The 12,564-nt window shown below is 45.3% G+C and overlaps 1 protein-coding gene across 1 annotated transcript; it reads left to right on the top strand.

Annotated features, from left to right (window-relative positions):
• Positions 1 to 861: 861 nt before the first annotated feature.
• Positions 862 to 12,557, top strand: LOC117413710 (uncharacterized). The gene is made up of 3 exons (XM_058999417.1): positions 862 to 1,018; positions 9,451 to 9,567; positions 10,018 to 12,557. Exon 3 carries the CDS (start codon positions 10,025 to 10,027, stop codon positions 11,210 to 11,212), a length of 1,188 nt encoding a protein of 395 aa, XP_058855400.1. The 5' UTR covers positions 862 to 1,018; positions 9,451 to 9,567; positions 10,018 to 10,024; the 3' UTR covers positions 11,213 to 12,557.
• Positions 12,558 to 12,564: the final 7 nt, after the last annotated feature.

The following is a 12,564-nucleotide window of genomic DNA, read 5'->3' as shown; positions in this document are numbered from 1 at the left end:
CAGACTGTATGTAAACACAGGGAAATTGGGGAATAATAGAATGGGGAAAAAGTGGATCGCCGTCTAAAATTTAAAGGGGAGGTTCCATTGCTTCTAAGGTTTATGCCTACTAGTACTGCATCTGGGGAATTAGTAGATTGAGCCCAGGGGATAAATTGATCGGATGTATTAACTAAAAATAAATGAATTTGTCGTGGTGTGTTTGTTACATTAACATGTAAGCACTGGCAGTACTGTAAGGATAGGTATGCGAGCGATTATCAAAAAGTTAAAACAGGCAAGACTTTCAGTCATCAACAAAATTGAGCTCCAAGAAACGGAGATCCTCGCAACTACTATTAAGTAATTTTTAAATACATGTTGCTTAATAAAAATAAAAAAAAAAACACTAGAGTGTAGATTTAATCAATGGGGAGAAAACTGAAATCACTGAAATATTTTAACTAAGAGTATTTAGTTGGCCCCTACATTTTTATTTGGCGACCAAATTTTAAAATCTAGGAGCCAGATGCCCCTAAGGATTTTGGCCAACTTTGAGCCCTGGTTCTGTTTGGAAGGTCCCGTACCCGGGACCTATAGCGATTCACAGCCAGCTCACTTGTAAGGAGCGTATATCGGGCTTATGTCTGTGAGTTCCAGTAATTACCTTTAGCGCCTAAATGTGTGTATGATTATGAATGTGTCTATGTGCTACGCTTGTTTAAAGTGTCATTTGGACATAAGTAGCACACAAGTTACTTGGATAGTGGTTATGAAACCTGTATCCCTGATACAATATATAGATTGATAGAGTATGTCAAGCAAGCTTTACAAACAATTGCACGCACAATAACCATATATAATTTACTAGGATAGAAAAAAGCGTGCACCTTCAGAAAGAGGCATATGCAGTAGCTGGAAAGCCCCTGCCTTCAGCGCCAAATACTCCTTTGCCTTGCATCAATGCATGGAATCAGTTTCACTTTCAGTGCCACAGCAAACGCCCTGCAAACAGGATCTCTAGCTTTCTGTGCTTAAGGTGAGTGCCGTATTAGCTGTTTTGTATCTGTTTAAATAGATGAGTTTGTTTAAATAATGCCCGTGTACATCATTTCATATTAAAAGTCGCCCGTTACCACATCAGGCAACAATAACATGCATGAAGATTATCTGAAAGGATCCTTCTTTGGGCAGTGAGCAATCTACGATTCAAACGAGTTATAATGTTAGGCATGGAGTATAATAAGACTCAAAATTAAATAGTTCATTTGTTAATTAATTTGTCCATTCATAAGTTAATTTGTTAATTAATTGGTCAACTCATAAGTTAATTAGTAAATATTTTTTTAATTTATAAATTAATTCTTACATTTCTAAATTAATTTGTAAATTAATTTGTCAATTCTTAAGTTAAATCGTACTGAGCTGTTTGCCAATTGAACTTTCAATTTCCCACAGGCACACAAACAGTAGTTGGAACAAACGTAATGTGTAGCGCTCGAGAGGGACTTTCCAGGACTTCCCAGAAGTGTACTGCGGTCTGTTGAAACTGTTACCGCCCCTGCCTTTAGCGCCTAATAAAGAGACTCCGTTGCCTTGCATTTAATGCATGCAATCAGTTTCACTTTCAGGCTGTATGGACCTGCAAATTTCCAATCAACCAGACGAACTTCCCTGCAAACCTCCCAACAAACAGACACACTTCCAGCTGTGCAGGAATGAAGGTCAAAGTTTGCACATGTGCAGTACGCTATCTGAATAAGTTTTCTGAAAAGTGTGTTTACATGATACACATTTGGTTCGTTTTCAGAATTGAATCGGAAATTTCTAGGTGCTGTTTTCCGAAAACTGACCTAAGGAATATTCCGATACGTTTTCCGAAAACTGTGTTTACATGACTTTTGATATCGGAATTAGTTTTAGGAAAACTTAGTTTTCCGAAAAATATCGGAATTCTTATGCTCATGTAAACGCGCTGATTGTTATTCCGTATCAGTTTCTAAGTGAAATCGCAGATATTTGACAACGAGTGAAACTTTTATTAAGAATGCTTTCCAGTATTCATTTATAGACTATACATTACAATGTTACAACAGTACATAATAAATTACTGTAATAAATGTTCTGCAATTAACAACATATTTTAATACTGTTTCAGAGCTGTTGTTATTCAAACATTCAAAATTCTAAAAGGTATTGACAATGTCGACCCAAGGGACTTTTTTTTTTAAATTTTTTTTTTATTTAGTTGTTGCCAATTAGTTTTTATTATTTTCTCCCCAATTTGAAATGCCCAATTATTTTTAGGCTCAGCTCACGGCTACCACCCCTCCGCTGACTCGGCAGGGGCGAAGATGAACACACGCTGTCCTCCGAAGCGTGTGCCGTCAGCCGCCCGCTTCTTTACACTCTGCAGATTCACCGTGCAGCCGCCTCAGAGCTACAGTGTCGGAGGACAACGCAGCTCTGGGCAGCTTACAGGCAAGCCCGCAGGCGCCCGGCCAGACTACAGGGGTCGCTGGTGCGCGGTGAGCCGAGGACCCCCTGGCCGACCTAACCCTCCCTCCCCCCGGGCGACGCTCGGCCAATTGAGCGCCGCCCCCTGGGAGCTCCCTTCCACGGTCGACTGTGGAATAGCCTGGATTCAAACTTGCGACATCCAGGCTATAGAGCGCATCCTGCACTCTAGCGAGTGCTTTTACTGGATGCGCCACTCAGGAGCCCCCCAAGGGACTTTTTCAACCTGAAAAAAGAAACAAGGACCAGGTGTCACAAATGGAGATTAGATAAAGGGGCATTCAGAACAGAAAACAGGAGGCACTTTTTTACACAGAGAATTGTGAGGGTCTGGAACCAACTCCCCAGTAATGTTGTTGAAGCTGACACCCTGGGATCCTTCAAGAAGCTGCTTGATGAGATTCTGGGATCAATAAGCTACTAACAACCAAACGAGCAAGATGGGCCATATGGCCTCCTGTCGTTTGTAAACTTTCTTATGTTCTTATTTGTTTATAAATCATTTTTATCACTCAGGAAATCTGGTAACCCTAAAATGACTGAAATGTATTATATATTAGTTGTCTTATATAAAGTGTATATATATATATATATATATATATATATATATATATATATATATATATATATATATATATATATATATATTGTGAGACAGCAGGGAGGGGGTTAATTCCTCCCTCTAGGAAAACATGTGCGGAAGGCACATTTTTGGTTTGTTAATTGTTTTGTTTAATTGTTTAATTGTTTTATTGTTTAATCAGTACCTGCACCTGGCTATTATTGAAAATTAGAGCCAGGTGCAGGGTTTAAAAGGAGAGCAGTCAGTCTGCTCTGGGCGGCTGCTGAAGAGGGCAGAAGCCCGACTGTGCTGGTGTGGGCACAGCTGTAATTAAAAGAAAAAGGTAGTGTGAAGCCTTTTTTGTGTGTTTTGTTTTGTTTGTTTTGTTTGTACAGGTAAACAGCTTAGCTGTCCTGTTTTAGTTTAGGTTCCTGTTCTGTTTAGTTATTGCTCAAAGAGAGCTAGGTGTTTGTTTTGTTTATTTTGTTTTTGTGTTTTCATTAAAAATAGCGCAACCGCGCTTTCAAAAATCCATTTCTGTGTTGGGTCGTGTTTTTAAAGGGGCAACGAACGGTGGTGAGTGTGATTCTTTCACAATATATATATATATATATAGTAACACAATTGCACCTCTCTACGGTTCGTTGCCTCTTTAAAACAGACCCAGGACTCAGAAAATGGATTTTTAACTGTGCTGACGTGCTACTTTTAATAAACAAACAAAACAGAACACAAAATAAACACCTAGCTCTTTTCTGAGCAATAAGTAAACACACAGGTCTGTAACCTAACTATAAACAGGACAGCTGAGCTGTTTACCTGTGACAAAACAAAACACTCAAACAAAACCACACCGGTTTACACTACCTTTTTGCCTTGCTGAAACAGTATGTTTATAACTTGTTTATAGCATTGATAAGTGGCTAAAGTTTTTCCAGTGTGGCAAAACAATGTTACGTTACTTTAGCCACAGTGGCAAACTAAATGAAAGTCTTAGAGGGAACGTAGTTCTGGTATAATAATAAATATCTGCAGTGGTGTTGGTTGTTATAGAGCTGTGTATCAGGGGCGTACCCAGGATCAAGCCTCACCCTTCAACAGGGGGGGGATGTGCTAATAAAGTTCAGTGAAGTTTAATCTCATCTCTGTGTCGCATACATTACACACACCAAACTAAAGCACATGCTGTCACAACCAACCCATTGAAGAGTATTGAGAGCTTGAAACAAGTATTTTAAGCAAATCAATTTCTCACATAAAGGAATAAACTTTTTTCACAAGATTATTATTACTTTTTGTCCGTTACGCAAACTGAAAACACAGCGTAGCGGCCTGATTACAGCGTCATTTTTCCAGGTAACAACGCAACGGCCCGTAACTCTCAACAGCGCCGGCGAGAACCCTGCTTTAATGCTGCCGCGCCTTCCATTTGCTTTACTGCGCTTGCGTGATCCACTTTTTCCCCGGTCTACTAAATCCCTACGACAAATGTATTTTTAAAAACACCAGAAGCTTTCCAGTTTAATTCACATCCATGTCATACACTTATAAACAATGTAATAGCTACAAAAATGACCCACCAGCGCCAAAACATTATTGAAGAGGACCATACCAAAGAGAATACCTTGTCAGGTGAATGGATTGAGAGAAGCACTCCAGTCAGTTGTTGCTTAAACATATTTATGTCTCTGTGGCGGAGTGTCCCGCCCCTATATATTTATTTATTATAATTTGTATTTTTGTTTGCGGCACGGTTAAAAGCGCCGCGTATTTGTTATTGTTTTTATATTTAAAAACCTCGTGAGGATGCGTGGCTGATCAGCTACTGATTATTTAACTAGCTGACAGTCACGCATCCTTACTAAACTCGTGTAGACTGTGACCGAGGGGTAATAAGATAATTAACAGCTAGTTAACCCCTCGGCCAGAATATAAGAAACTGCAGCTGTCCGTGCTCGGGGTTGAGTGTACAGAGGAGAGTACGGGGAGTGGAGAGAGCGAGGCGAATAAGAGAAACAACTGCTAAGTATCGTGCTGGGGTAAAACCAGCACACTTATTTGTTTATTTCTATTTGTTTGGCCAACGCGCCTTTTTGTTTTGTGTTTTGTTGTTTGTTTGAGTTAATAAATACGCATTCAGCTTCACCCGCCCATCCACTGTTTTGGTTCTATTACTTCCTGGTCCGTGACATCACCACACCTCACCACTGCAAGCCATCCTGCCACATATGGTGTCCTGCGTGGGACAAACAACCCCTCCAGGAGCCGGACCAGGAAAAGGACGTTTTTTTTTGTTTTTTTCAAAAAGTGTTTTTTTGTGTGTGTTTTGGGAAAAAAAAAATGCAACCGCAGCAACAGCAGGAGGATGGCTGGGAGGTTTATATTGTGCCCAGAAGGGGGGAGCGCGAGCATCCAGCGCCCAGAAGGGGGGAGCGCGAGCATCCAGCGCCCAGAAGGGGGGAGCGCGAGCATCCAGCGCCCAGAAGGGGGAGCGTGAGCATCCAGCGCCCAGAAGGGGGGAGCGCGAGCATCCAGCGCCCAGAAGGGGGGAGCGCGTGCATCCAGCGCCCAGAAGTGGGGAGCGCGTGCATCCAGCGCCCAGAAGGGGGAGCGTGAGCATCCAGCGCCCAGAAGGGGGGAGCGCGAGCATCCAGCGCCCAGAAGGGGGGAGCGCGTGCATCCAGCACCCAGAAGGGGGGAGCGCGTGCATCCAGCGCCCAGAAGGGGGGAGCGTGAGCATCCAGCGCCCAGAAGGGGGGAGCGCGTGCATCCAGCACCCAGAAGGGGGGAGCGCGTGCATCCAGCGCCCAGAAGGGGGGAGCGCGTGCATCCAGCGCCCAGAGGGGGGGAGCCCGTGTATCCAGCACCCAGAGGGGGGGAGCCCGTGCATCCAGCGCCCAGAGGGGGGGAGCCCGTGCATCTAGCGCCCAGAAGGGGGGATCCCGTGCATCCAGCGCCCAGAGGGGGGAGCGCGAGCATCCAGCGCCCAGAAGGGGGGAGCGCGAGCATCCAGCGCCCAGAAGGGGGGAGCGCGAGCATCCAGCGCCCAGAAGGGGGGAGCGCGAGCATCCAGCGCCCAGAAGGGGGGAGCGCGTGCATCCAGCACCCAGAAGGGGGGAGCGCGTGCATCCAGCGCCCAGAAGGGGGGAGCGCGTGCATCCAGTTCTCAGAAGGGGGGAGCGCGTGCATCCAGCACCCAGAAGGGGGGAGCGCGTGCATCCAGCGCCCAGAAGGGGGGAGCGCGTGCATCCAGTTCTCAGAAGGGGGGAGCGCGTGTATCCAGTGCCCAGAGGGGGGGAGCGCGAGCATCCAGCGCCCAGAGGGGGGAGCGCGAGCATCCAGCGCCCAGAAGGGGGGAGCGCGAGCATCCAGCGCCCAGAAGGGGGGAGCGCGTGCATCCAACGCCCAGAGGGGGGGAGCCCGTGCATCCAGCGCCCAGAGGGGGGGAGCCCGTGCATCTAGCGCCCAGAGGGGGGGAGCCCGTGCATCTAGCGCCCAGAAGGGGGGATCCCGTGCATCCAGCGCCCAGAGGGGGGAGCCTGTGCATCCAGCGCCCAGAGGGGGGGAGCCTGTGCATCCAGCCCCCTAGAAGGGGGGAGCCCGTGCATCCAGCGCCCAGGCCTCCAGCAGCAGAGGAAGAATACCTGCTGCCTCTGTCTCCACCACCTCCACCGCTTCCACCAGCAGGAGCAGAGCAGCAGGAGCTGCCTCTGCCTCCGCCACCTCCACCGCCAAGAGCAGAGCAGCAGGAGCTGCCTCTGCCTCCGCCACCTCCACCAGCAGATGGTGAATGCCTGCTGGTTCCGCCTCAGCCACCGTGGCAGGACTGTTTGCCCCTCCCACCTCCACCAGCAGACGGTGAATACCTGCTGGTGGAAGCGGTGGAGGTGGCGGTGAATACCTGCTGGTTACGTCTCAAGCGCCATGGGAGCACTGCTTGCCTCTCCCACCTCCACCAGCAGAGGGTGAATACCTGCTGGTTCCGCCTCAACCGCCGTGGGAGGACTGCTTGCCCCTCCCACCACCACCAGCAGAGGGTGAATACCTGCTGGTTCCATCTCCACCTCCACCAGCAGAGGGTGAATACCTGCTGGTTCCACCTCTACCGTCATGGGAAAGATTGCTCCTGCCCTGCCTCGCTCTGCCCAAGGATGCCTGTCTCGCACTGCCCAAGGATGCCTGCCCTGCATCGCCTGGGGCTGCCTGTTGCTCCGCATCGCCTGGAGAGCCACCAGTTACAGGGTACGAGGGAGAAGTGGAGCTCCCGCTGCCGCCTCCATGGCCAAGGGCTCCCCTCCCGAGTTCGCCTCCCGAGGGTCCGCTGCTGCTGCAGTCGCCTCCTGAGGGTCCGCTGCTGCCACCGTCACCTGCCGAGGGTTCGCAGCTGCTGCCGTCGTCTCCCGAGGGTCCTGTTTTGCCTGTGGTCGCTACCAGTCCTGCCATGCGGCAGGAAATACTGTGGCTGGAGCCCCATGAAGGGGAGCTGCCGGCCACGAAGAAGGGGGGGAGGTCAGGAGACCAGCTCCCCCAGCCGCACTTTCGCGGCAGAAAATACTGTGGCTGGAGCCCCATGAAGGGGAGCTGCCGGCCATGAAGAAGGAGGGGGGAGGTCAGGAGACCAGCTCCCCCCGCAGCAATTTCGCTGCAGGAGAACGGGTGGCTGGAGCCCCACGGAGGGGAGCTGCCAGCCATGAAGAAGGGGGGGCACCAAAATTTCCTTGGCCAGAGGAGTCGGCCTGTGCGCATTCCAGGGGGTTACGGCTGTTTGGGTGGGAGGAGGACATCCCACCGTGGCCGCCACCTTTGGCCCGTTGCTGCCTCTGTTCCTGGGCCGGGACTGCTAGCCGGGACTTTGGGGACTAAGGGGGGAGGTGGCTGAAAAGGCCATGTGTGCTGCGCATAAGGGGGGGCATGTGTGGCAGAGTGTCCCGCCCCTATATATTTATTTATTATTATTTGTATTTTTGTTTGCGGCGCAGTTAAAAGTGCCGCGTATTTGTTATTGTTTTTATATTTAAAAACCTCGTGAGGGTGCGTGGCTGATCAGCTACTGATTATTTAACTAGCTGACAGTCATGCATCCTTACTAAACTCGTGCAGACTGTGGCCGAGGGGTAATAAGATAATTAACAGCTAGTCAACCCCTCGGCCAGAATATAAGCACCTGCAGCTGTCCGTGCTCGGGGTTGAGTGTACAGAGGAGAGTACGGGGAGTGGAGAGAGCGAGGAGAATAAGAGAAACAACTGCTAAGTATCGTGCTGGGGTATAACCAGCACGCTTATTAGTTTATTTCTATTTGTTTGGCCAACGTGCCTTTTTGTTTTGTGTTTTGTTGTTTGTTTGAGTTAATAAATACGCTGAGTGCAGTAGCATTCAGCTTCACCCGCCCATCCACTGTTTTGGTTCTATTACTTCCTGGTTCGTGACATCACCACACCTCACCACTGCAAGCCATCCTGTCACAGTCTCACTGAATTTGATTGCAGATGTTCTTTTGTGTCACAAGAGGCAATTTAGTTACTTGGACGTGTCCATTGTAGTTACTGGGACAAACCTACTTCAAATGAGGTTTGACAATAGTACAGCAGGAAAGGACTAATGCTCCCAGCACATCCTGTCCTGCCTTAGTGCCTTGCACATTATTATTATTATTATTATTATTATTATTATTATTATTATTATTATTATTATTTATTTCTTAGCAGACGCCCTTATCCAGGGTGACTTACAATCGTAAGCAAATACATTTCAAGTGTTACAGTACAAGTAATAATACAATAATAGCAAGATAAATACAATGACATGACATGCACACATGCAGTCTTATTTTCCCTGCAAGCCTCTAGTGGAGTCCCTATGAAGGTGAGTAGTTAAAAGTGGGCGGGGCAGGGGGCATTCTTATGGGACTTGTTGTTTTTGAAATATTTAGTAGCCCATGTTCAATGTTAATTGTAGCAGTTATTAAATGGATCCCTTATGGCTTGCATGAGTTTGAAATGTCGTTTGTGGGTAGGCACTCAAACTCCTAACTGAACATTGCAGCATGTTTCTGGAAACCTCAGTGGGTGCATTTCCACTACAGAAAACAGTTCACAAGGGATACATTACACGGATTATAGGCAATTAATTTTGACAGGTGTTCTACCTTTACAGTGTTGACTTATTTATCAGTCCGTGCCACAACATACACTCATGCAATGTGGTTCCGTAAGTAGTTTCCTCAGGTTTTAAGTTTACTGGTGGGAAAAAAGGAAGAAATATTTTATTTTGAACAATACAGTCACATTGTGGTACTGCACAGCATAAACCTGTTACCTTATATAACAGAAGCAGTGCTGCCATGAGATAGTTTGCCAAGGGTGAACTAAATGAAGACTATTTTCTGTTTTAGGAAACAAAGGAAGTGTTCCTGAGTGCCTCTGAATATCCATATAGGATTGACTCTGGAAAACCACTGGGGGACTGGTTAAATGCATTGTCTGTACAATTGTTTATTCAGTAACTAAAGGTGAGTATTTATATTCCTCTTGAGTACAAAGTCTGACCCTATGAAAAGAGTAAAACAAATGTAACATTATGAAACTAGCAACTCGGGAAATGGAGATGGTGTTATTTACATACTTGCTTCAAAATATGTCCCTTTAGGATTTCTAGATTCATGGCCTTATAGGGGCTGTCTTCCTAATAGTCTCCTTCCAGTTTAATGACTGGATGTGACACCCAGAAGTTGGGGTTGCAATAAGCCCAAATTGGTACAGCCCATGTTTTACCAAATGCTAATTACACACACGTCTTCAGTACAGTAAATTAGGTTTTGCAATCATTTGAAATCTGCTTTTAATAAGTATGTTTTAAAAAGATGAGAACTTGAATGGGTTTCAAAAGCTGATTTCATGTATATTAGTTTCACATTGAGGAGTTTGTATATGAAGCTGATTTCATGTACATTCTGTTTTAGCCAGAAGATGGATGCCATTCCAGTATTTTCTCAGCTTAAATCATTTGTGCAGTGGGCTTCGGGGGACAGTAAAGGGGCTGAAGAGACACAAACTAATTTTTTGAAGCTCTGCCCGGTGGTATCCCAGGGCACATCAGCAGTTCAGGCGATCATGGGCGATGAAAAAGGTGCCAGAGAAACACAGATTGAGTTCCTGAAAGGTGTAAATGGCATGGTGGATTCTGTGCCAGTTGTTGGACATGTAAAAGGTACAGTCCATTACATATGTGGTGACAAGGAAGGTGGTGATAATGCTATGAAAGCTGCATCCCATACTACAGGTGTCATTGGGGGAGGGGTAGGGGGTTTTCTGATCGGTGGTCCAGTGGGAGCAGCAGTATTAGGAGCAGCGGGGGGAGTATTAATGGACGAAGTTATTACTGTAGGTGAGATTGCTGTAAACGGCGAAAAAGCCAAGCCATATGGCTTTGTTGATAATGTAGTCCGCATTGTGAAGGACCCAAAGAATGGAGGCAACTATGTAGACCTGATTGGTGCTACAGTTCTTGATGGTGCGGCAGGATATGCAGCTGGGCAAGGGATAGGAAAAGGAATTGAGTACAAATTAGATAAAAGAAGGCTTGCAAAAACTGTTGGAAAAGATGCTGCTAAACAAATCATAGATGCTGGAGACACAATGCGTGATATTCATTCCAAGAATAATATAAAAAATAACAAGCCTCATGTGTTAACAAAAGTCAAAGACCTTGAAACGGGCAAGACTTTTGAAGGTCATAATAAACAAATACGCCAGGCTATTAAGAACAAGAACCACATGACAAATGGACCATCAGAATTACAAAAGAGAGTGCCTGATGCCAGTAAGGTAATGAACAGGAATCCTACTGCATGTGCAGAGCACCAGGCCTATAATGGTTTATACGCAGAACGTCCTGATGCTTCACCTCATGAAATAAGAGGTGTGAGTGTCAAAATGGACAGTAAATTAAAAAGGCCAGTTATCACTGAACGTTGTAGTAATTGCAAGGAATTTTCTCCTGCTATGGGGTCAGTTCCTACTGATCTCTTGCATGAAACAGCTGTTCCAATAAGAGTGAGCTTTGGCGAAGCATCCCTCATGACTGCTGCAGGAGTAGGTGTCCATGCTTTGACTAAGGAATTGCCTAATTTAAAATCACTTCATAAAACGTTCTAAATTCATAAAGTACAAGGTATAACAAGAAATTACTAATACCGAATGTGGTTGCTGTCCCCCATTTTCACATCGAAATGACAGCTCACCTGTGTTCCCCGCGTATGAGCTTGAGATATCCAGCCAGTCACCTGATTTCACCTGGTAAACTTCAGCAAACGAACCCAGGAGTATGTCACGTCCAGTTGTAACCTTGGGAGTCCTTGCCATCAGCCCCCAGCCAAGATCAGCAGCTTATAGTCCTTTTAGTTTAAAGTGTATTGTGTGATTATCCCAGGTTAGTAATGTAATCCCCCATGATGGGGATATAGTGGAGGCGGTCGCATCTACTGTATGTCAACTGTAAGTTACGCTTAACAGATCTCTCCATATATCTGGAAAACAGCTGATCCAGTTGTCATGCAACATCAAATGATCAGATTATGGGAATATAGGAGGCTGTCTGTCTGTCCGTATATCAGTCCATCTGTGTGTCACACTCATAATCACTTTCCTTCATTCCTTATACTACTTTGTACATACAGTTGATATATGTCTTGGTCATCAACTTTTTCATCATACCAATAGCTCTAATGTTGAGCGGGGGATGCATGTTAATGGCATACTTGTTTGTAAAGCGAACTAGAATACTTAAGGACAGCTGTCTGAAGCTGAAAAACATTATGCATGTGTGCTTACCTGCATGTTTATCAATATATCTTAATTAATTAATAGACTGGCCTGGTCTCCATGACAACATAGATAACATGAGGCCCTAAAGTGAATCACAAATTCTCAAGCAACTGGTCTTCTTGTTTGTTATTGGAAGTAACTGACATGAGTGCATGTTTGTAAAAAGGTCTCAAAGTCAGAGACAGGGGCCACTGTGTGTTTGGACAACATGTCTCAGACAAAAGAAAAGAAGAGCAGTGAATAACAACTGACAAGACCTGCTCTGGGAGAAATGCATAATTAAGAGTGCTGAATAAACTAATTAAATTAACCCATTACACGTTGACTTATTATCTTTATGTATCTAAACACCAGCTCTCCCTACAGAAGTAGCACTTTCATTTTATTTAAGTTAGTTAATAATAATACTAATAATGGTTATTATTGGGTATGAATAATTGATCCTATATCCCTCACCATGGTTAGAGACTTAACAGAACCACAACTTTTTATTGTCAGTTTACGTAAAAAACAAAACAAAAAAATAATATATACATCTCACACATATAAAATCGACATGTTTCTTTGCAAATGTAAAATATAATCCTGATTTATAAAAACATAAATAAAATCATCAAATATACAGATGTAACACTTCAATAACTGATAACTGATATATATATATATATATATATATATATATA

This window comes from Acipenser ruthenus, chromosome 25 (genome assembly GCF_902713425.1).
Source record: "Acipenser ruthenus chromosome 25, fAciRut3.2 maternal haplotype, whole genome shotgun sequence".
Lineage (NCBI taxonomy): Eukaryota > Metazoa > Chordata > Actinopteri > Acipenseriformes > Acipenseridae > Acipenser > Acipenser ruthenus.
Note: the sequence above shows the minus strand (reverse complement) of the source record. Positions and strands in the feature narration are given on the sequence as shown.

What these genes read in the sequence shown, in the direction of transcription:
- LOC117413710 (XM_058999417.1), top strand. Translation starts at nt 10,025, where the DNA reads ATGGATGCCATTCCAGTATTTTCTCAGCTTAAATCATTTGTGCAGTGG.